The sequence below is a fragment of the Cervus canadensis genome, chromosome 31 (genome assembly GCF_019320065.1).
Source record: "Cervus canadensis isolate Bull #8, Minnesota chromosome 31, ASM1932006v1, whole genome shotgun sequence".
NCBI classification, from domain to species: Eukaryota; Metazoa; Chordata; class Mammalia; order Artiodactyla; family Cervidae; genus Cervus; species Cervus canadensis.
In genome coordinates, this window is record NC_057416.1 from 34,582,335 (window position 1) to 34,606,867 (window position 24,533).

A 24,533-nucleotide genomic window follows, 5' to 3' on the forward strand; every position below is an offset into this window, starting at 1 on the left:
GAGCACGCCTGGTGGGGCCTGGGACGGCACCCTCCCACCAGGACAGAAGCCTTCGCATTCTTCTAGACTTCCCCTGGCCTTGCTGCCCCAACATGGAGGCCAGTCTCCTTTTCTGCAGGCTGTGAGCGGCCTTCCCCCACTGGCCGTCCTGTCCCGAGTCCGTGCTCCTTCCCTACCCATCTCCCAGCCCCACCCGGGAATGGAGCTGACCGTGGGCATACACCTGAACGAGGTGGGGTGCATTTAACATTTCCCTTAACCTTTAAGCCACAGAGAGGAGTTAAGGAGGAACTGCAGGCCTATCTTACAGGGAAGAAAAGTGAGGCTCATAAAGAAGCACAGGGTCTGGCTTAGACTGAGTGGAAGTCTGTCCAGCCCCAGAAGCCAGGAGCTTTCCGTCAACCACTGGAAGGTCTGACTTCCAACCTGAACGCTGAAGAACTCAGAAAGAAACCTCCCAAACCCCTTCACCTGATCCTCGCTGGACTGATCGATTTTATTAAGAAACCAAGAGTTGCTGGGTATCCTTCCCGTTTCTGTACCACTTCTAGGTTTTCTGAGCAGTTCTACGTACATTATCACATGTTGATGGGATGATCCATCAGAGGCTTCCCTGGTGGCTCAGTTGGTAAAGAATCTGCCTACAATGCAAGAGACCCCAGTTCAATTCCTGGGTCGGGAAGATCTGCCGGAGAAGGGATAGGCTACCCACTCCAGGATTCTTGGGCTTCCTTTGTGGCTCAGCTGGTTAAGAATTTGCCTGCAATGCAGGAGACCTGGGTTCAATTCCCGGGTTGGGAAGATCCCCCGGAGAAGGGAACAGCTACCCACTCCAGTATTCCGGCCTGGAGAATTCCATGGACTGTCTAGTCCAAGAGGTCATAAAGAGTCAGACACGACTGAGCGATTTTCACTTCAATTCACTTCATTAGGGTTCAGGCAGGTGTCAGGGAACTTTTTCTTGTCAATAAAGGCCACTTGATCAATATAAAACTAATGTAAAATGTAAAACTGAGTGTGATTTAATGGAAAGACTCATTTTAAAATTTATAAACGAAAGCAATTGCGGCATCCGATGTTTTAGAAAACCAATGGCATTGTACGGAACTTCCACACTGACGTAGAAGGACCCCGGGAAAGGGATCGCCAGGCACAGCACAGGCTGGAGAAGCGAGAGCCCAGCTGCACAAGTGCACACACGCTCCTGACACCAACCCCAGGCCCGGGGTAGCGGGCAGGGTCCTTGGGGAGGCGGCAGACCTTGGTCCTGGCGGCACACCCAGACTGTGGAGCCGCAGAGTCCCTCCTCTCCACGCGCTGGGAACTTGGGCAGGTTTCTGAACTGCTCCCGGGTCTCAGTCTCCCCATCGAGGAGACTAATGGAGCCTACATTTACAGGAGGGTAGATTCATCATTTCATCCAACAAATACTTATTAAGTACCTACTACTTCTAGACTCTTTCTAGACTCTGGAAGTAGAGTAGTGAATGAGCCAGACAAGGTCCCTGGTCTCAGAGAATGTATTTTTTTTTAAACTTTTTATTTTATAGTTGGCCTTCCCTGGTAGCTCAGTCAGTAAAAAGTCTGCCTGCAGTGCAGGAGACCCAGGTTCGATCTCTGGGTCGGGAAGATTCCCTGGAGAAGGAAATGGCAACCCCCTCCAGTATTCTTGCCTGGAGAACCCCATGGACAGAGGAGCCTGGTGGGCTACAGTCCACGGGATCGCAAAGAGTCAGACATGACTGAGCGACTAAACCATCACCACAGTTGATTAACAATGTTGTGATAGTTTCGGCTGGACAGCGAAGGGACTCAGACATATACATGACACATACGTGACAGAGAATGTATTTTTTAAACACAGGTAGAGGGAGACAGATAAAACACCAGAGATAGGATGATTCCAGATAATGAAGGAAGTTAAACAGAATGACGTGCTGGTGGGTAGATGGACGACTGGTGGGGAGCTGAGTGGGGACTTCGGAGCAGTCTTTTCTGGGGAGGTGACATCTGTGCTAAGACAGACAGGGGGCCCAGAGAGCTCCAGGGGACAGTGACGGACACGTGCCAAGGCCCTGAGCGGGGCAGGGTGGGGGGGACTGGGGAACGGGTCACAGGCAGCATGTGAGGGGGAGGCTCGGGCTTGGCAGTCATGCCTGGCACCCAGCGGGGGGTCGGTGACCCAGGCCATTGTCACTCCTGGCAGAACACAGTCCACTACAGGTCCAGACACCGACATTCTGGAAGGGAGCGGGTCCAACAGCAGTGGCTTCGCCTACTCTGAGACCTGTGACGTCATCCCAAATGCCATCTGCAGCAGCAACAAGAACTAATAGAGAGCTTCGTCTACACCAGACCCGGAGAGCCAGGGTGGCTCCCAATGCTCAACCCGCTGGGGAGACAGCACCCAAAGATTCACCGTGTGCCCAGCCTGGGGCCGAATCCCCAGGCAGCGCTCGGACGGCACGTCTTTCATCTTCAACCTTGCCTCCGACAGGAGAGTAGTCCCCTGCACGCACATGGACACACACCTGCCCCGTGGCCCAGGGCGAAGGCGGAAGGGGGAGGAGCCGAGGGATGACCAGCCGGCCTTCTTGCCAGACCTCATTCAGGAACCTCACCTTGAGCCAGGGCTGGGGGACTTGTTTATGAAAAGATGCTCTTCTGAACATCCCAGCTGCCGTGGCCAAGATCAGATCACATTCCAGGGTTAACAGGGCAGAAATATACAAGTGCCGGGCTGTGATCTCATGGCCAGAGAGGGCTGCATGCTTTGCGTGGCCTTGTGCAAAATGAAAATGCAATGTTAAAAAATGAGGAATCTTTAAAAGAAAAAAAACAACTCTCAATTGAGAACCTGATATAAAACACAGGGAGATCGGCTAGGTGCTCTGTGATGACCTAGGTGAACGGGATGGTGGGGGGTGGGTGGGAAGGAGGTCCAAAAGGAGGGGATATATGTATACACACAGCGGATTCACGTTGCTGTACCGCAGAAACTAACGCAGTATTGTAAAGCAATTACACTCCAATAAATGAAAAAAACAACAAGGAATAATTCAAAATGACCATAAGAGCATGAAGGCAAGCACAGGAGCTTTGCAAAAGCAGGGTCCTCCATACCTTCAGGCGTTTCCAGCCTCACCCACAGCTCAAAAACAGGCACAAAGTTTTCAAACTCCAGCCACCTAGAGCTCAGACACACCCCCCACCCGAACCCGATGGCGTCCTCTGGGCCGTTGGCCTCCGCGTTTGTTGTGAGTGATCAGATCAGATAATGAAGGTGGAAGGGCCAGGGTGGCAGGCGCTACCCAAACAGGACGGATCACTGTTATTCAGCCAGACCAGCGAGTGCCTGGATTTCTGAAGAACATTGACATCCCCCGGCAATTAAGTCAAATTAACATAATTCCAACAAAACAGCTAATTTTAGCTCTGTGTAATAATTCCCCCTCAGCAGCACAGACACTGTGCCTCACATCCGAACAGCGCAGTGCCAGAGACACAGGAAGGAAAGCAAGGCGTGGTGACACAGGCCTCCCCCACCAGGCAGGCACCAGATTGCTTCTACGTTCACAACCGAAAGACACGCTCCTAGACGGCTGATCTCACCCTCGCGGCCCAGCCGTCCTGCTGGCCTGGCTCCTCCAAGCTCCCCCAGCGACTGTGGGGGCCTCAACACCCAGAGCAGCCCCCCTGGGAAAAAGACATAGCAGCACCCCTGCCAGAGGTAAGATCCTGAGACTCTCCCATGGACCAGTCCTCCAGCCTCAGTTTTCCTGTCTGTGAAATGGGAGCAATAACGCTCATCACGTCTCCATGTGTCAAAAAGATCCTTTAAAAAGTCAACCATTGGGACTTCCCTGGTGGGTCCAGTGGTTAAGAAACTGCCTTGCAATGCAAGGGACCTGGGTTCGATCCCTAGTCAGGGAACTAAGATCCCACCTGCTGCAGAGCAACTAAGCCCGCATACCACAAGTACTGAAGCCACGGCTCTCTGGAGCCCTCATGCCATAACTGAAGAGTCCGTGAACCACAGCAAAAGATCTCACATGATGCAGCAAATATCCCGAATGTGCAACTAACACCCAATGCAGCCAAAAAAATAAATACTTCTTTTAAAAAAGATTATTCTCTCTTTCTGTGTACATGCTGAATGTAAATCATCAGATCATCAGATTCATTCATTCAACCAGCAGGTTCTAGGGGCACAGAAATGACCACAGCACACACAGCCTCTCTGCAAGGTCTAACAAGGAAGCAGCAGTCAACCCAAGGCGTGGCAAGCTGTACCCAAGGGCCAGATCCAGCCTGCTGGCAGTTCTGGTACAGTCCACAAGCTGAGAATGGCTTTCATATTTTTAAACAGTAGGGGGGGGAATAAAAGAATAACATTTTGTAACACGTGAAAAGGAGCTGAAATCCAAATTTCAGTGTCCATAAATAAAGTTTTATTGGAACCCAGCCATGCTCATTCATTTGTATATTGTCTATGGCTGCTTCCTTGCCAGGTTGGCAGAGTTGAATGCCTCCAACCGAGACGGAAAAATATTTACTATCTGACCTTTTAAAAGTTCGCCCAACTCTGGACTTGCTTCTAGTAGGGTGACCTATTAGAAACTGTCCTGGTTTGTCTGGGACACAGGGCTTCTGATCCTAAAACTGGTTCAGTCCCAGGCAGACTGGGACAGCTGGTAATTTCTAGCATTTCAGTCATCTATTCTGCTCCCTTTCCCTTAGTCAAATGTGAGCCCCTAAAGAGCAGAAGCACATTTGCTCTGTATAGGCCCCCACCCTAGGCAGGAGAACTGAATAAAGAAAATAAAGGAAACAAACCACGAAATTCTAAGCATGCTATGTCCACAAAAACAGAAAACACAGGAACAGTCTAAAATAAATATATGCTAACATACAGGAACAGTGTATGAGAGAATATAGCTATGGATGACTTAAAAAAAAGCTTCTCTGTGTAGTGAAATTCTTGTAATGTTATTAAATCACTTTTTTAAAAAACATTAAAAATAAAAGTGCTCCCACCTCTGGTTAAAACAAAACCATGATTGCTGGATGGTGAGACTAGTAGGACAGATGGAACACAAAAGAGGGGGCAGTTATTTCTGCTTGGTAGTCAGGGACGTCTTCTCGGAAGAGGTGATAGTTTTTCTGGACTTTAAGAATGAGTAGGAGTTTGCTGGGTAGCCAAGGGGAGAGGGGTTTCAGACTTTGTGTGCAGCATGGGGCATGGCAGCATGTAGGCAAGGACCCTGCACAGATGATGAAGAGGGGGAAGGGAAGAAGATAAGTGGGAAAAATGAGCTTAGGCCAAGGATGGAGAACTCAGTATGCCTGCAAGAAGTTTCTTATCCCCTGTTTCCCCAAGAAAGAGCACAATGAAATAGTAGGTAACTAAGATAGATAGGGCTTCCCAGTGGTAAGGAAACTGCCTGCAATGTAGGAGACGCGGGTTCGATCCCTAAGTTGGGAAGATTCCCCTGGAAAAGTAAATGGTAACTCGCTCCAGTATTCTTGCCTGGAAAATTCCATGGACAGAGGAGCCTGGCGGGCTACAGTCCATGGGGTGGCAGAGGGTTGGACATGACGTAGCGACTGAACACAGCACAGCACAAGATAGACGACAGACAGACAGACGCACTTGGTAACTCAAGGGGCAAGTAGGCCTTGCCTCCAAATAGGACCCAGAGGGCCCAGGTTCAGATCTTGCTCATGCGTGTGCCTGGGAGAAGTGATCCCCCACCCCCTTCCTGGCCTCAGTTCCTGCGTGTAGAATGAGGAGGTTGTCCTTGACAAATGTGCCCCCGAGGCCACATGGAACAAACCCAGTGTCCACAGCGGCTGTGGCTGGCCACGCACGGGTCCCGAGCAGGGCCCGAGCTGTACGTGGGACCAGAGAGCTCTAGTTAGGACAGGGGCTGAGGGCTCGTGGGAACAATCCCTCCAGAGCACCTTTCCGTCCACCTGGCCCGGGGAGGGCTCAGGCTTCTCCACCCAAACTCAGCCCCTGGCAGCCTCCTCTGTGCAGGGGTGCCCGGCGGGTCCCAGCAATGGAGCCCCTCCGCCCACAGTGCAGGGGAAACACCCCATCTCTGCAGGCTCTCCCGCTTGCTGCATGGGCGTGGCAGGGCCCTTTCCACGGAGAACCAAAGGACCAGAGTCCCTCAGCCCTTCTCTGAGTTCTTCCTGCCAGGTCATGCTCAAAGAATCACAGCTGGTAAGGGCAGGGATTTCTCGCCACTTTTACGCACGAGAGCCGAGCCTGGGGGCCTGGTTCTAGCACGTGCTGGGCCACTAGGAATGGCTGCATGATCTGATGAGCTACTTCCTGTCTCTGGACCACGGTCTCCCCACGAAGGGGCAGGGCTGTGAGATCCCCAAGGTCCCTTCCAAGACGCTGTGTTAGCTGGCCTACTCCAGGCCCTCTGTGCTATGGGTGAGAGGCCCAGAGAGGTGAAGCGACGTCCCCAAGGTCACCCAGCCACTTCTCAGCATGCTCAGTGCCACACGCTCCCACGACCAGGCGCTGGTTGGGCACCGCCTGGGACGTCTGTCTGTATCCATCACCAGGTCTCTCTGTGTCTTGGGTCTTCACAGTGGAGGGCTCATGCCTTCCCTGCCACGTGGTTTGGAGGCCCGCATAGAACGGGATGTATTTCATCTTGCAGAGTCATGGAACTGACCCGTGGCATTCTCGTCCACCTCCAAGCTCAGTGCTAAGGGCTTTTAAAATGTCCTCCATTTTCGGCCCCTCGCGGTTCCGCCCTGAGGAATGTATTTCATTCTGTCTGAGCCTCATCACAGCCCTAGAGGCAGTAAGGTGCAGGCTTTCCCATCAGGCAGTCGGTGTGAACCCCAGCCCTGGCTCTGATCAGCTGTGAACTGGGGTGCTTACTTAACCTTCCGGAGCCCTCCAAGGTCCTGGATAATGGCCCATTCAGCCAGCCTCCCGGGTGGAGTGGGCTCAGGTGAGTCACGTCCCCTGCTGTCCCTTCTGTTCCTCAGAGGAGAGAATACGGGCCACTGATGGCCGGGCCTCGCTGCGTCCCTGCAGGCGGCTGGGTAGGCGGCTGGTGGATGCGGAAAATTGAACGCAACACGGATTTCAATCCACCACACGCTACACCTGCTACTGCCCGCTTGTTACAAAACTCCACGACTTCAGAGAGAGGCAGTCTGAAGACAGGCATCACAGGCATGTCCAGACGGTGTGAACCACACTGAGTCTTCCCAGGCTTACCATCCTCTCCCGAGAGACACACCTGATACCTGCCTCTCTGCCCGGCCGTCAAGAGTACAGTGGAGTAACTCACGGGCCGTGCTGGCCATCCGTCCAGCTCCATGTCACAGTGGCCACTGTCCACGGGGCTCTCTGAGGCCTGAGACCCGGGCACTCACCTCCCAGATGATGCAAGCACTGGAGGAGGTTCTAGTCCAACAACAGCCCAGCCCTGGCTGACCCCTTCCTGGGACGTCGTTCCTTCCTCTCCCAGCCCCTGGAGAAAAGGGGATGGGTTTGCAGGCCCTGGGACATTGCATTCCCTGGAGAAGGCAAGGACCATGGGGGACAGAGGCTGAAAAAATAAAAGAGCTTCGTCTGGGGCTGAATGGGGCGGGACCAACCTCTCCCTTGTAGCTCAGTCAGTAAAGAATCCACCTGCCAATGCAGGAAATATGGGTTTGAACCCTGGGTCGGGAAGATCCCCTGGAGAAGGAAATGGCAACCCACTCCAGTATTCTTGCCTGAAGATGGCCAGAATTCCTTTCCAGGAAACGGCAGGTGGTGGGGACCCCTGGAGCCCCTTCCCCCATCAGAGTCAGGGCCTCCTGGGCTCCTTCAAGCTCAGGGAGGAGGCTGGCTTTGCTCATGACCTTGAAAGCAGGTGACAGCCTCCGTCGCCGAGCACTGAACACAGAAGGTGCCCGCTCTCTCTTTCTCAATTCACCTGGCAGGTGCCCTCTGCCCTCCCAGCGGCTGCACTCGTGACAAATGTAGGAGGCGGCCCCAAGCCGGCCACTGCAGGGAGTCTAAGGGGTCACAGGGGCTGCCTGACGAGCCCTGTGCCCAGAGGACCGGACTGCTGACCTTGGGCACTGCCGCCTTCCAGCAGCCCGTGTGGCCCCGGCCCTCGCCAGCACACCCTCACCTCCCTGGCCTGCCCACGACAGTGCCAGCCTCGTGGGGATGACCCGTCAGAGGGGATGAGTGTCCACATGCTGAGCCAGCCCCCTGAGCTACGCGGTCTTTCACACTGTTGCCAACATCCCTCTTGGGATGTTAGCCCGGCTCTCTGGGGTCCATCAGAGCTGGACCTCGACACCCGAGGGCCTCCTGCGTCCAAGTGTCACCTGGCACACCTTCAGCCACGGCGGGCCAGCTGCCCTGAGGCCTTGGAAATTCACATGTTCATGGAACTACCCTTACTCGCCCAGAAGAGTCTTAATTGCGTGCATGCGTGCTCAGTCGTGTCTGACTCTTTGTGACCCCAAGGACTGTAGCCCACCAGGCGCCTCCGTCTATGAAATTATCCAAGCAAGAATAAAGGAGTGAGTTGCCATTTCCTTCTCCAGAGTATCGTTCTGACCCGGGAACCAAACCTGGGTCGCCCACATTGTAGGAAGATTTCTTACCATCTAAGACACCAGGGAAGCCCAGAAGAGTCTCAGATGCCCTCTAAATCAGTTCCCTTGCTTTAGAGGTAGAGAGAAGAGATGTAAAAGGCAAAGGAGGAAAGGAAAGATATACCCATTTGAACGCAGAGTTCCAAAGAATAGCAAGGAGAGATAAGAATGGCTTCCTCAGTGATTAGTGCAAAGAAATAGAAGAAAACAATAGAATAGGAAAAACTAGAAATCTCTTCAAGAAAATTAGAGATACCAAGGGAACATTTCATGCAAAGATGAGCACAATAAAGGACAGAAATGGTATGGACCTAACAGAAGCAGAAGATATTAAGAAGAGGTGGCAAGAATACACAGAAGAACTATATAAAAAAAGATCTTCATAACCCAGATAACCATGATGGTGTGATCACTCACCTAGAACCAGACATACTGGAATTCGAAGTCAAGTGGGCCTTAGGAAGCATCACTACAAACAAAGCTAGTGGAGGTGATGGAATTCCAGTTGAGCTATTTCAAATCCTAAAAGATGATGCTGTGAAAGTGCTGCATTCAATATGCCAGAAAATTTGGAAAACTCAGCAGTGGCCACAGGACTGGAAAAGATCAGTTTTCATTCCGATCCCAAAGAAAGGCAATGCCAAAGAATGTTCAAACTACTGCACAATTGCACTCATCTCACATGCTAGCAAAGTAATACTCAAAATTCTCCAAGCCAGGCTTCAACAATATGTGAAGCATGAACTTCCAGATGTTCAAGCTGGATTTAGAAAAAGTCAGAGGAACCGGAAATCAAATGGCCAACACTCGTTGGATCATCAAAAAAGCAAGAGAGTTCCAGGAAAACATCTACTTCTGCTTTATTGACTATGCCAAAGCCTTTGACTGTGTGGATCACAACAAACTCTGGAAAATTCTTAAAGAGACGGGAATACCAGACCACCTGACCTGCCTCCTGAGAAATCCGTATGCAGGTCAAGAAACAACAGTTAGAACTGGACATGGAACAACAGACTGATTCCAAATAGGGAAAGGAGTACTTCAAGGCTGTATATTGTCGCCCTGCTTATTTATCTTATATGCAGAGCACATCATGAGAAATGCTGGGCTGGATGAAGCACAAGATGGAATCAAGATTGCCAGGAGAAATATTACTAACCTCCCTGATGACACCACCCTTACGGCAGAAAGCGAAGAAGAACTAAACAGCCTCTTGATGAAAGTGAAAGAGGAGAGTGAAAAAGTTGGCTTAAAACTCAACATTCAGAAAACAAAGATCATGGCATCTGGTCCCATCACTTCATGGCAAATAGATGGGGAAACAATGGAAACAGTGACAGACTTTATTTTTGGAGGCTCCAAAATCACTGCAGATGGTGACTGCAGCCATGAAATTAAAAGACACTTGCTCCTTGGAAGAAAAGTTATGACCAACCTAGATAGCATATTAAAAAAACAGAGACATTACTTTGCCAACAAAGTCCGTTTGGTCAAAGCTATGGGTTTTTCCAGTAGTCATGTATGGATGTGAGCTGGACTATAAAGAAAGCTAAGCACTGAAGAACTGATATTTTTGAACTGTGGTGTTGGGGCAGACTCTTGAGAGTCCCTTGGACGGCAAGGAGATCCAACCAGTTCATCCTAAAGGACATTAGCTCTGAATATTCATTGGAAGGACTGATGCTGAAGCTGAAACTTCAGTCTTTGGCCACCTGATGGGAAGAACTGACTCATTGGAAAAGACCCTGATTCTGGGAAAGATTGAAGGCAGGAGAAGGGGATGACAGAGGATGAGATGGTTGGATGGCATCACCAACTAAATGGACATGAGTTTGAGTAAGCTCTGGGAGTTGAAGGACAGGGAAGCCTGGCATGCTATAGTCCATGTTGTCGCAGAGAGTCAGACACGATGGAGAGACTGAACTGAATTGAGAGGTGGAGAACTGAGGCTCAGAGACGTGTCCAGAGCTACTCCAGAGAGAAAAGAACCGGAAGGCACGCTCAGCTCTCCTGATCCCACAGTCTGCTCTTTCCATCCACAACCATGCGTAGCTAATGCTCGCACATCATCTGGGGGTGATGTGTGAGGTGGGGAGGCCCCTACTATCCAGATCACACACAGCCATCACCCCCTGAGAAACACAAGGTAACGGGTCCATACCCTGCATGGTCCTAGGACTTGGCAGCAAGTGCCATTCGCTGCGACAGACGGCAGAGTTGATAGGTGTCCTGGACACCCCCCTCCCTGACCTCCCTTCAGGGCAGACACCTCTTCTCTGGTATCTCTGGCCCACACTTGGGAGAGCTTGGAGGCGGTGAAGGCGGGCATGAAATGTACACGGGGCAGGGTGGCACCATAAACCTAGGTGGCACCGTGGGGGGGGATGGGGTAAGACCCCCAGGGGTAGGCAGGGTGTCAACAGCCTCGGAAGTCCTGAGGAAAAGCCTGACTCTAGCCTGAAGGTGACAGGAAGGAACCGGAAGTATGAGAAAGGATGTAGGCCGGACCGGAAGAGTGACCGCAGAGGTACCGGAAGAGCGACGCAGAGGTACCGGAAGAGCGACGCAGAGGTTCCGGAAGGCACAGTGGAGGCACAAACCGGGTGGAGGAAGCTGAATTCATGGGAGAGACCCTCACACGCTCTTCCGAAAGCATCTAATGATGTTATTGCGTTCACCTTGGTACAGAGTCATTTCATCTTGGTTCAGAGTCATGAAGGATGCTCTTTCCATCTGCCTCTTCCCAGTCCTATTGTGCATGCAGCAACATCAAGTGGGTTAAAGTGCTAAGGCTCAACCCTGAAGCTTATAGCCCAGACGTCCTTCAAAGGCAGATATGCTCAAGAATCAGGTCCTCATGACAGACACACACGCACAAGCCAGAAGATAACGTGAAAAGGAAGGCCAACCCTTGGACTATGGTCTGCTCCACCGACGGCAGACAGCGAGGTCTGGCTGCAGCATTGTTGTTCCCAGGACATGGCTCCATGTCTACGGGGCACTGGGTCCCATGCGTCCTGCACACCCCGTGGGCTGGGATCGGCACAGCGGCCTTCTCCTTTCCCGGGGGTTGGGGGCAGAGACCAAACCAGCTCTTTCCAAGATCTGCCAAACCTCCACACCACAGGAGAATGTAACATCTCCACAAACTCTACCGACATTTCAGACTTGGACATTTTTCTGACTTGGGCTGTTTCTGATTCTTCGCTTTCCCTGGCATTTGAGATCAGGCTCACATTCCTTCATTTTTCCTAATTCATTTAAGAAATTGGCAGTGATGCTGGATGAGCATACCAACCTTGGGAGGAATCCTTGATGGCCATCTCTGGAAAGAAACCCAGAGCCTATTAAGGGCCATGCCTTGGATCTCATTGGTTGCTCCCCATGGAGGGTGGGGGGATGGGTGCAAGCAGGAACTCAGGCATCAGACTGGCATGTATTGAGTGCTTACTGTATGTTGGGTGCTTGGGGGCTTCTCTACTGGCTCAGACGGTAAAGAATTTGCCTGCAATGTGGGAGACCTGGATATGATCCCTCGGTCAAGAAGACCCCCTGCAGAAGCAGAATGGCAGCCCACTCTGGTATTCTTGCCTAGAGAATTCCACAGACAGAGGAGCCTGGCAGGTTACAGTCCATGGGGTCGCAAAGAGTCAGACACGATTGATCAATTAACACTTTCACAAACATTAACTCATTCAATCCTTCCAATAACCTTGCGTAGTTGTCCAGTAGATATTCCTTCTGCCCTACAAATGACAAAACTGAGACTCAGAGGAAAACTGAGAACCTTGCCCAGAGTCGCCCAGTTAGCAAACATCCAGGACACAGTCCCTGGGCCACCTGACTCCATCCAAGGCCACTGCTCACATCTCTTCTCTGTAGCTCGGACATCTCGACCCAAGACGCCCTCCTGGCACACACAGTGGTCTATACAATCTCCTGGCCTCCTTACTGGGCAGCGTGGCCCAACCTCATCTAGCACCCGCGAGGCGATGTTTAAACTGAATTCTGACAGCGGAGCCGGTATCTGTGTTTGAGGCCCAAAATTCAGCCAATGGGAGATCCAAAGGCAGAGAACACGTACATATCCTAAGTCCTAGAAGAAGGTTGGAGGACAGCTGAGTGCAGCTTGCAGGAGAGATGAGACAGGAAAGGCAGCTCTGGGCTAGACTGGGGACCTTGGACGCTGGAGTAAACTTCTAGGACTTTATTTTAAGGGCAATTAGGAAGCCAGCGAAGGATTTAAAGGCAGGAGTGTCGGGATCTGATTTGCATTTTTGGAAGATCACTCTGGCTGTGGAATAGAGCATTCCACCCAACACACACACACACACACCTACATTTTCAGGCTGGTTTACAATGGACAGCTCCCCATGCCAAGACCCAGCTGCCTGGACTCTCAGGACCACACTCCAGCTCCACTTGGCACCAGAACATTCTGTTACCTACTGGGCTCCAGTCCACATCACCTTGGAATTCTTTACTGGCATGTGAGGTCATCCATCCATGCCAGCTTCCGTCTCCAGGAGACACACAAGCAGAGGAGGCCTGGGACCCTCCTTGATAAGCAAGGCATTCTCGTTCTTTTAATTACATTACATTTTTAAATTCTATTACAGCTGAAGCCTATTCCTACTTTTTTATTAGAAGCATATTCTTAACAACCTGTTCTCTTAAGCATCATTTTGAATGAATGCATAGCATTTCACGACTTGGATGATGGCACCAAGGTAACATCTTGAAGAGTGGCAGGGACTCCTGGTGAGCCAGTGGTTAAGCATCCGCCTGCCATTGCAAGAGACACGGGCTCAGTCTCTGGTCCGGGAAGATCCCACATGCCTCAGGGCAGCTAAGCCCACAATTACTGAGCCTGTGCTCTAAAGCCCGGGAATGTAACTACTGAGTCCACACACCCTAGAGCCCACGAACCACAACAAAAGCCCCTGTAGTGAAAAGCCCGCACACCACAACCAGCCAAAAACCCACCATGTAGCAACGAAGATCCGGTGCAGCCAAAAATAAATTAAAAAAAAAAAAGTGGCAGGGGAATTCCCTGGTGGTCCAGTGGTTAGGATTCCACACCCTCATTGCCGAAGGCCTGGATTCAAAGCCTGGCCGGGGAACTAAGATAGTAAGTCCTGTCCCCACCGCAGGCCTCCTCTGCCCTCCGCCTCCCCTGCAGGCATGAGTATCCACCAGTCAGATGCCTGAGTTCCGCCCAAGCCTTGCAGGCTTGGTCAGGTGCACGGCCTTAGTTAAGGCAATCTCTCAGATGCTCAGATGCAGACACACACCAGGGCTTTGTGGGAGAGCTCAGACTTGAACTGAGGGCCTCTTCTTCCCACAGAGTCTGACAGCTTCCCCCCACATTGAGGAACACTTCCTATTAGCTCCCCTTCCATCACATGAGCCCCAGGAAGCTACCGAACAGTTCAGTTCAGTTCAATCCAGTCGCTCAGTCATGTCCAACTCTTTGCGAGTCCCATGGACTGCAGCACGCCAGGCCTCCCCATCCATCACCAACTCCCGGAATTTACTCAAACTCATGTCCATTAAGTCAGTGATGCCATCCAACCCGCTCATCCTCTGTTGTCCCCTTCTTCTCCCGCCTTCAATCTTTCCCAGCATCAGGGTCTTTTCCAATGAATCAGCTCTTCGCATCAACTGGCCAAAGTTTCAGCTTCAGGATCAGTCCTTCCAATGCATATTCAGGACTGATGTCCTTTAGGATGGACTGGTTGGATCTCCTTGCAGTCCAAGGGACTCTCAATTCTTCTTCAACACCACAGTTCAAAAACATCAATTCTTCAGTGCTCAGCTTTCTTTATAGTCCAACTCCCACATCCATACCTGACTACTGGAAAAATCATAGCCTTGACTAGACAAACCATAGATCCCGTAAAAAGTACTCGTCATTTTCCTCCTCACTCTCTCCCAGGTCCATGAAGGGCACCACCAACTAACCACCCCAGCGCCAAGTCAGATACGAGGCCTCGCTGCCATTTCATGTCACACACATGTGGATGTGTTAACATATGTCCAGAAGAAACCCACAGCATCATCCCCGATTACTTACTCACACTCACTTTATTACTCACAAAGACGGACTTTCTCCACCACCCAGACGTCTACAATCTGTCACACACTCCATCCCCACTGGCCGCCAAGCACGACCACCCTGCCCTCCTCTGGACCACCGTTGCTCAGCGTTCCCAATGTCCTGCTCACTGTGCGGCCGCCCTGTCCCGACCCACCTCTGCCCTGGAGGCGCAGCAGCTTTGCACACTTCCCTCTGGAGTTCCTCAGGCTTCCTCTGGGCTTTGGCCCTGGCCTGGCCCCAGCTCAGCTTCCTCTCCACCTCCCCCTGTCCTCCTGACTGCAGTGTTTAAGCTCCTGCTACTGGCTCACAGGACCTGGGCCAACCCCGTCTCCAGACCCCACTGGCTCACCCTCTGCCCTTGCTATGGCCTCAGATGAATGTCCTGGCCCTCATCACTTGGCTGACCCTCAACAGCCCATGAGGACCCAGTCTCTCCCCCAGAAAGCCTCCCCGGACCCTACTCCCAGTCAGGCTTACTCTTCCCACAAGACTGGCCACAGTGCTCAAGTCAACCCTTCCTTCCCCACTTCCTTTGGGAAAGTGGACAGAGAACAAATAAGAAGTCCAGGCAAACCCCCTACCCGCTCCTCTCTTCCCTTCACCTGCTGGTTCGATTCTCCCTTGGTCTTGCCATGTCTACCAGCTGGTTCCTGTCTGTCTGCTAGAACAGAGGTTCCATGCTGCTCTATGGAAGCATCATCACCCGGGGGGACCTTACTGGACAGGCGGGCTCCTGGCCCCACCGCCCTGAGTGGCCGATTCTGCAGGGAGGCACTGGGGCAGGTCTGCCCGTGACAAACCCTCTCCCCAGGGGGACTCTGAGATTGGCAACGTGGGGGAGCCACCGGGACCATTTCTTTCTCTCCTCCCTCTTTCCTTGTGGGTCTCACTGTGAGCATCTGGGGATATCCCTTCCATCTCAGAACTGGGTTAGGCATCACGGCTCTGGCCAGTCCATAATTAAGTGCCTCCTTTCCTTCCCTCTTCTGGGATGCTTCCTCTGACGCCACCCTGACTTCTCCCAAGTCGACCTTAAGGCTAGTCTGTGCCTGTTCATCTCTTGAGCCTGTTTTCTCTCTGACGGCACTGCTCTTCATGGGCATCTCTTAGCCCACTGGACTTCTTAGGAACAGGAAATGAAACCACAGAGATTCAAGGGAGAGACTCAGGGCAAGAGTCTGGCCCTGCTGTTTCTCTTCCCACCCATCCAAGTTGAGATCTTGGCAAGCATTACACATAGAGGCCCAGGACCTCACAGGCATCCAGAAGAAAGCAAAAGTCCCAGAGAGTTAGGGAGAATGGATGAAAACGGAGACACATCTTCACTATAACTCCATGTATAAGCACGTTATTAAATGATTATACAGGGAAGATGCCAGCTCTGTGGCAGGAAGTGTGGCGGGCACATGCTTAGTCGTGTCCAACTCTTTGCAACCCCATGGACTGTAGCCCACTAGGCTCCTCCATCCATGGAATTTTCCAAGCAAAAATACTGGAGTGGGTTGCCATTTCCTTCTCCAGGGCATCTTCCTGACCCAGGAATCGAACCTGCATCTCTTGCGTCTCTTGCACTGGCAGACAGACTCTTTACCACTTGTACCACCGGTAGGAAGAGAAGTCTTTAAAACAGGCAGTAAAGGGAGAAAGGACCGTTCTGTGAGGCAGGGGAGATGGAAACAGAGCAGGCCACTCCTGGGAGTCACTCATCATCCGGCCCCTTGTCTCAACCCAAGGCTTCAATGGGGTCTTCACCATCCCACGGGCTGCTACAGAGACGTTCAAAGGAGCCCGTGGGCACCACCACCCACCTGGCATCCAGATGCCAGTGCTTCCGTCCTGAGCCCAGATCACCGGCCCCTCTTCTCGGCCTCCTTGGCTTACTTCCCACACCAGCAGCTTTCCTTCCAATGTGCAAGTCCTTCCTGCACAGGCAGGAAAAGTACCAGTATTCTGACTCCCCTCCCAGCACCTGGTAGCCTTGAACACACCGAGGAGGTAACAAACGTGTAAGAAGGCAGCCTAGCACGGAGGCCTGTGAACAAGTTTTGGAGCCAGGCCCCGGCTCGGAGGTCACTGGCCGCCGGAGGATCCAGCGAGACGATGCCCATAGGACCCACAGCCTCTCAGTACATACAGGCCCTCCTCGGATAAGCAAAGAAGGGTATTTGCAGCTGTCATGGTCAAGGATGCCCTGAAAAGGGTAAAAAGGCATTAACTGACACTGAAAAAGTATTATCACCTTAGCAAAAACACAGGAAAATTTTCTTCTTGGGAAAGCATCCAGTCACATGGGCAGCAAAGGAGAAATAAAAGATTTTTTGGTTTCAAACTGTCTGGCCACTCAGTCTTCTTTGCTTTATCTCTGAGGGTTCCTCATGCAAGTTCTCCTTTCCTGGAGGATGTGCTGGGCTTACACTCCTGGGATGCACAGAGTCTCCCCTGGAGGAGTCTGGTCTGCCCATAACAACATGTTTCATTGTCTGTAATAGTCCACACCCCAGATTTACCTGCCAGGGCTCTAACAGGGATGGTATTCTCAGAAAGTTCAGGAACCACGTTTATGTTCCTCTTTTGGCAAGCGGCTGTAATTGTCACCCAGGGCTTTAATAAAGCCCATCTCAAAGTTGTAGACTGCACCCATGGAGATAACTAAGCCCACGATAATAAATCTTGTCAAAATAGGAAATTCATTTCTTTCCTGAAAATGAAATGGAGAAAATGATTTAAAGTGTCCCTTTTCTCATTTACCAGCACTGAAATAATAATGGGCTGGACTTGCCAAGCCAATGTCAAGATTTCATGCCACCACTGAAAGTCTGGGCTGGAGCTCTGGCTTTGGATTTATTAGAAAGAATAATTTAATTAACAAACATTATTATGTTACTAACTGTAACCTCTTAAATAGACAGGAGTTTTAAAGTTTACAAAGTACACCTCCTTTATTCTCATTTCAATTTCACTGATGAGAAAACTGAGGCTCAAAGAAATCTGGTGGCTTATTCATGTCCAGGTAGCCAGTAAGTACAAGAACTGAAACTGGAATCCAGGCACCTGACTCCCAGCCCAGCACTCTGTACGAGGTAGATGTTTGAGCTACTTTTCAAGAACCAGGAATGAAGTGATGGAGCCAAGCAAAGCATATTTGCCTTTTCCAAAAACCAAAATATTGATGACAGCAGACTTTGCTTTAGTTGGAATAATTCAGGGAGGGGAAAAAAAAAAACCCACATTTACTTGGTTCTACTTCTATAGGGCCAACTCTTCAAGCATCAAATAGAAAGACCAAGGGAAAAACTTCTGAACCAGTTAAACGTAGCTCCTGAATCATTTCAAGCCATAAATATTTGTTGAGTGGTTATGTGCAAAGACTCTGGCTTTGGCTTCAAAGAGCTTATAATCTAGTAGAAGGGATAAAATAAGAACATGTGTCTCATATACACACACCCATGTGCATACACACACACCCATGCATGTGCACACACACACCAGAACGAAGGCTGGGGCAACCCAGGATACAGAGAAAGAGGGACGGAGGACATTCAGGAAAGCTCTCTTGAAGAAAAGAATGATGGGCTTTGATGGTGAAGGAGGAAGGAATGGCTGATGGATTCGCCCGACAGAGACAGAGCCCGGGAATGAACCAACTGAAAACTGCCTGGCATGTGGCATCCACTCACTAAAGCTTGCTTATTTTTTTCCATAAAAATAAGCAAGTCCTTAGACTGACGTGAAAATAAAAACTGCCAGTCCCAGAGTTGGCTCCTGGTCCCCTTGGCAGGGAGGTCCCATGCTCCAGGTTCTGAATTTCAGCTGCCACCCCACATACTCTGAGCAGCGGCTGTGATGTGCCAGCCACACACTCTGCTGGATACAACTAAGGGTGGAAGACCTTCTTTGCCCATAACACCCTGCTCTCTTGGTCTAGTGGATGGTTAAGGGTGACGGTAGCCCCCAGGGAACGGCCCCACCAAAACTGCCCCTGCAGCAGGGAGGGAGGGCTGGGTTGGGAGATGGCCAGAGAACAAGTTGGGAAAGTTCTTGCATCTTCTCCCAGCGCTCGGGGCAGAGGGGGTGGGCAAGGCCGCGTCCCTGTATTGAGACTCCCCGGGTACTAAAATAAGAGACACCAAGGTGGCAGTTACCCAAGTCGTGGTACATTTTAAAGTCGCAAAACTAAACAAATGAGTGTGTTTAATAGCTAACATGCAATCATGATGCTTTCCAAAAGCCAAATGGAGATTTCATATACAAACATCAAGGCATACTGCGACATACACTACTACGGTGATTTCATGGCAGGGCCTTGGTTTAAAGACGCATGAGGAACATGCCTCTTTCCGATCCTGGGCCTTCTCCTTGGGTTGAATGTATAGACCAATTTGGAGGCAGCAGCAGCACTTTACATTCAGGGCCCTTTACAAATGGGAAACGTGGGCTCACAGGACTCTCCTGCCTAATTTCCTGCCTTTCACCCCATTCTTAATCACCCACACCTCCCCGCCCCATCCCACCCTCTTCCTGGGAACAAGCCCTGGCCACAGTTGGGGGACTGACAGTCTCCTACAGGTCCCCCTAAATCTCCGTGATTCCAGTCACTGGATCAACAGAAGACATCTCCGCAGTCCAGGAGCAGGGCCTCGTCTGCTGCATGAGGAAGGCCCAGGGCCCCGGAGGATGTTGCGGAGGCCGGCAGGGCTGACACACAGCTAAGTGGAGATGGCCACTTTCTGTTCCTGGGCTTCCTTTTTTTTTTTTTTTTCTGTAGCCTTCTCCGCTGGGATCCTCGGGGCCCTGTGCAAACACTGCTGTTCCAAATGGCTAAACTCACTTGACATTTAGTGCAGCAGGGACCCTGTCAGGAATTAACTGCAGGCTTGGTGGTAGAAGTCACTGCACCAAAAAATTAGATGGTTCCACTGCCTGCCTACAAGGCTCCGGTGGTTTGCAAAGTGATCAGGAATGAAAGAAATGTCAGGCTTTCTTCAGGTGCCCCCAAAAGACAGTCAAGAGCGCATTGCTCACCTAACACAAGCGATGACAAGAATCACCTAGATGAATAGAGACAGACATAAGACCCCACTCATTCACCCACCCATCCCCATCCCCACATTCACGGCATGCCTGCTGGGTATCAGATGGACAGCTGCGAACAGGGCCTGGTCCCCTCCTTCACCAGCATCAGAGGATGAAGGAGGTGGAGAGAGTAAGGGATGAGGAGAGAGCTCAGTAAATGCCACCCCGGGGCACTCACAGGCGCTGCAGGCTGAGGGTCACCCCTTAAAGTAGGGCTGAGAGCCCAGCCCCCTTCTCTGTCTACCTCCCTCCCCTTCCCACTTCCCCTTCCCTCTTTTTTGAATTCTGCCTTGCCTCACCTCCATCTCCAAACTCCTCATCCTCATCTCCCAACCTCAAGCTTCAAGAAGGCAGAAAAAGCACACATGTCCTTATGCCCAAGGCGTCCTCAGCCTTAGAAAGCTGCCATTCTTAATGCAAATACCTGCTTGAAACATGCCCTGCAGTTTATTTACTTCCATCCCCATCTTCAGACACAGGGGACTTATCAAGTCAGCATCATAAATACTGGGTCTTATTTTTTTTTTTTCCCCATAAAGCTGCAGCTCCAACGGCAGGCATCTGATGAGGACATACGCTGCACAAGCAGAAAACTGAATGAGGCCCCAGAAGAATGCAGGCCTTTTTCCAGCTACAGAGTCTGAGCTCAATTCCCTGCATCGAGGTGGTTTCTATCTGTGTCAGTCAGCACGTCACAACAGCAGCCTCCAGGGCCGCTGCACAACACCCCTCAGCCAGCGCCTTCCCACACAATACCAGCAACTGTAAAAGCTGCAGCCACCGCTGAAGTTACAACCGTGATGATTTCTACAAATGGGGAGCGCTGCGGTTCTGCTCCGTCAGGCCCCGATAAGTAGGTTACCCGTGGGACAAACGCCTTCCCTTTCCGTAAATCCAGAATGCCCTTGCTGAGCTCCGCGCTCCCCTGAATTACCAGTTCACTGGCATCAAACGACTGTCTGCATGTGTGAATTCTTTCTTCGTGCTGAGAGGAGGGTGGCTCCACAGCATCCCCGAGCCTGGGGTGACCAGGGTAGAGTCCTCAGCTGCTCGGTCTTAACACACTTCACCTCAAACCATGACTTCGTTGGTGAAAAATGGGTCTAACGAAGACCTCACCTTATGTGAACCCTCCCTTGGGCCCCCACTCCCGCCTCGGCCATCTGCTCAACCAGCTCCTGCACGCGCGTCCTCCAGCCAGCCTTCCTGCAGTGCTCTGCCTCCCTCACCTTTCCCCAAGGGCCTGCCACCTTCTTGCGATGTTGCCTTTTGCTATAAATTTTAACTCAGCTCTCTGAAATGGCTCGCAAGACCAGGCCGATGGCAAAAAGAACTCACTAGCATTACAAAACACAAATGCAGCACCCCACACCTCATTGCGTACCTTAGTGCCCCTCTACCCCAAAAATCCCTTGAAGAGTTTACAGCATCGCTACCACTTTGAATTCAGATTTCCTTATTATTGCTGTATCCCTCCTAGCACCCAGGACACTGCGTAAAATAATGAAAATCTGTGTGGAAGATTTTCAAATGCTTACTGACGCAGTACGCTGTGACCAGCTAGTAAAACAAAATAACCCAACTGGCTGGGGGGTGGGGGGGTAGCGCAGAATATGTTATCATCTCGACTTGACATGGAGATTAAGTTGACCAAGAATGTCCAGACTAAGAAACAAAAAGAATATTGGACTTGCTACTTTTCTATGTGTGTCTTGCAGGCAGTTGGGATTCAGAGTTATATTGAAGGGAGCTACAGAGAATGGAAAGAATTCTCAGAAGAGAGGAAAGGGAGAGTTTTGTTTTGACTCTGGCTCAAAATATATATATATATGTTTACGGTCTCAGGAGCATCAAGGAAGAGGCTGGGGAGCAAAAAGTGGGATAAAAACATTGAGTGAGCAGTTTGGGAGAGGATGGGTTTGGCTCCTAAAGCCCGAGGCAGGGATGGAAATAGAGAACACGCCTTCCTAAGGAGAAGTTTACATTCATGCCAAGAAAGTGGGTGAGCACTGTCAGATATAACCAGACTTCCCCCCGGCCTGGCTCACAAGATGGGCTCCAGTATTTCAGACCCAGCAGAAGGACCTGATGGAGCGTTCTGTCTACGTGGCACCAACCCAAACTCTCGATCCCTGTCAGTTTGGGGAAGGCTTCTTTTTAGGTCCTGCTAAAGTGGTGGTGCCTTGGTGCAACTACTATTTACACATGAGACAGCAGTCCCTCGGGGGAGGAAGGCTGCTTTTTTGGAAGGGATATAGGAAAGCTTAGCGCACCGGCCACTTGGGCTGCAATCAGAGAATGTCTCTGCTCCTGGATTTCATCTCGAGGAACGGGCTGGATGTGGGTCTTGCCGACTGGCTGGTACAAGGAGGAGTAGGTAGGACCCACAGGCAGCCTGTCCCCACGCTGCTGTCAACCCCAGGCTTCAAACTTCTTTCTCAGAGGGAGCCAATTTCAAGGAAAAAAAAAAAAAATGTTTCCTTCTCAACCAAGACCAGCATCTCAGTCCGGGAACCCCGAGGGCCACATTCCCAGGCAATGGGCTCGCAGGCCATGCCCCACCTCTCTGCCCGCAGGTTAAAATGGCTCTGCTGGAGCCAAAGTTGGGCCTGTCTCCAACCCAAAGAACCGCATCCATAGACACCTGGCCTCCTCCGTGGGGGGGGGGCTCCACAACACCCCAACTGGAGCCCTCACCCAGTCAACTGACTCCCTCCCTCCACAAGTGAAGGTGTTTCTCACCAAAGATGTTTTTATTAAAAGGTGCTTTGTGTTGGGGGTAGGAAGGCCCCAGACCCAGAGTGCTGAACAGAGAGCAATTTCCCTAAGGGGTCTGGGTCTTTGTGGGGGCTGTCTTGTCACTACCAGCCCCCGCCCCCACCACCAACCGACTCCTACACAGAAAGGAGACCTGTTCTCTGATCTGGCCCCTGGGCCAGGCTGGACAGCACCCGCGGCCGGTTTCCAAAGGGAAGTTCCTTCGGTCATCCGCTGCTCATCTTGAGTGACCCGAACTGGAGATGGTGCCAAATGCCCACCCGTTCCGCGCCTCCCCCCGCAACCAGGCTAAGCTGTTCTGCCCCGGGGACCCCACAGGGTCAGTCAAGGTGCTTCCTGGGGTTCAAGGAGGGTGGGGAAAGGGCAGAGGCCCCACCATTCAGAGATCTGGGAAGGAGGCTCTCCGCCTCCGAGAGTGGGTCCCCGGGCAGAGCGGTCTCTAGAGCCCGGGGCCGCATTTCCCAAAGCGGCTTCCTTGGAAAGCCCGGGAGAGGCGGCCAGCAGCCCCCCACCCCGCGCCGACCACGAGAGGCGGGGGCGGAAAAGTTCCTCCCGGCGGCGCCGGGCCCGCGGCGTCTGTCCAAGGTGCTGAAAGGTCTCCGCGGGCGGGCGGGCTCCAGCGCGCCCTCAGCCTCCGGGCCGCCCGCTCTGCCCTTCCAGCCCCTTGCCCGGTCCTCCTCCGGCCGCACCGAAGCCCCCTCCCTCCACCGCTCCTGCCCCGCGCGCCCTGCGCTCGGCAACATCGCCTGGACCGGCCGCGGGGCCCCGCGCCCCCCTGTCTCTCCGGGCCCCGCCGCGCCCCTTCCCCCAGCGGCCACCTCCGGGCGCCTCCGCCTCCAGGCTCGCCGCCCCCCTCCCCTTACCTTCTTCTTTCGGTCACGGGAGCGGTTCCTCCGCTTCCTGTTGGATTCCTCCTTCTCCTTCTGCTCCTGGAGGGCCTGCGCCTCGATGTCTTTGATTTTCTTCAGCTGTTTGGCCGCTTGAGCCATGGCCGGTCACCGTGCTCCGGTGGGTCCCCGCCTCCCGGGCCCTTCGCACTTGGCGATCCAGGTGGCGACACCCTCCCGGGGAGGAAAAAAGGAGTCTGCCCTCCGTGGAGTCGGGGGGTCCCGGGCGGCGGGGGGAGCTGCCCTCCCCGCGGCGGGAGGCTGCGGCCGGGTCGGCGGGGACGCGGCCGCGAGAGGCGCTGAGGGCGAGGCGCGCGGCGGCTGCCCGGCGGCCCCCGGATGGCGCCTCCCGCCGCGGCCGGAGCTCCTGGCGGGTGCCCGGGACGGGCTCTGGGCTCTGCCCCGCCGCCTCCCTCCTCCCCTCCCTCCGGCCCCCTCCCTTTCCTGCGGCGGCGGCGGCGGCGCGGGGGGCGGGGGCGGGGAGGCGGCTCGTACTGCGGCGAGCGGCGGGCCGCGGGCCGCGGGGAGGGGGCCGACCCCAGCAGTTAACGCACGAGGGCGCGGGAGCAGCTGGCGGCCGGGCTGCCCCGCCGGCCCGACGAGGTTCGGCGCGCGCGGCGCCCGCGCTGGCGCATTGCGAGCGCCCGGCTGCAGGCGCGCGGGCCGGCCGGGCTCCGCCACTGCAGTGCCGCCGCCGCCGCCGCCAGACGCACGGGCCCCCGCGCCGTCGGGTCGCGGGAACAAAGCCGCCTCGCCGCCCGGAGCTGCCGGAGGGCCCCGCTGCAACGAGCCGGGGGACGCGGGGGAGGCTGCGGCCGGCCACGGGCCGCGAACCCACGCTGCCCTGCCGACCAGCGCGCCTGGAAGCGGCGGCGGAAGCGACCGCATCGCGGGGCGCGGAGGCCAGGCCCGCGTGGCCAGGGCGGGGGTTGGGGGGCGCGGCGGGTCCGGGCCTGGAGCGCCCCCCGGCGGCGGCCGAGGGGGCCGGGACGCACCCCCCACCCCGAGCCCTCCCGGCCTTCCGCCCCGGGCGCCCGCGGAGGGGCGCGGTGCCCAGGCTC

At 53.1% G+C, this 24,533-nt stretch overlaps 1 protein-coding gene across 3 annotated transcripts in view; it reads right to left on the reverse strand.

Annotated features, from left to right (window-relative positions):
* ANK1 (ankyrin 1) overlaps window positions 1-23,883 on the reverse strand; it is a 238,814-nt gene extending 214,931 nt beyond the window's left edge. Inside the window, exon 1 of one of the 3 annotated variants that reach the window (XM_043454010.1) lies at window positions 23,449-23,883. In XM_043454010.1, the coding sequence (XP_043309945.1) occupies window positions 23,449-23,574 (126 nt within the window). In that variant the 5' untranslated portion in view covers window positions 23,575-23,883. The remainder of the gene's footprint in view (window positions 1-23,448) is intronic. The other 2 variants (XM_043454013.1, XM_043454011.1) reach the window with 2 other exon arrangements.
* Between the last annotated feature and the right edge of the window lie 650 nt (window positions 23,884-24,533).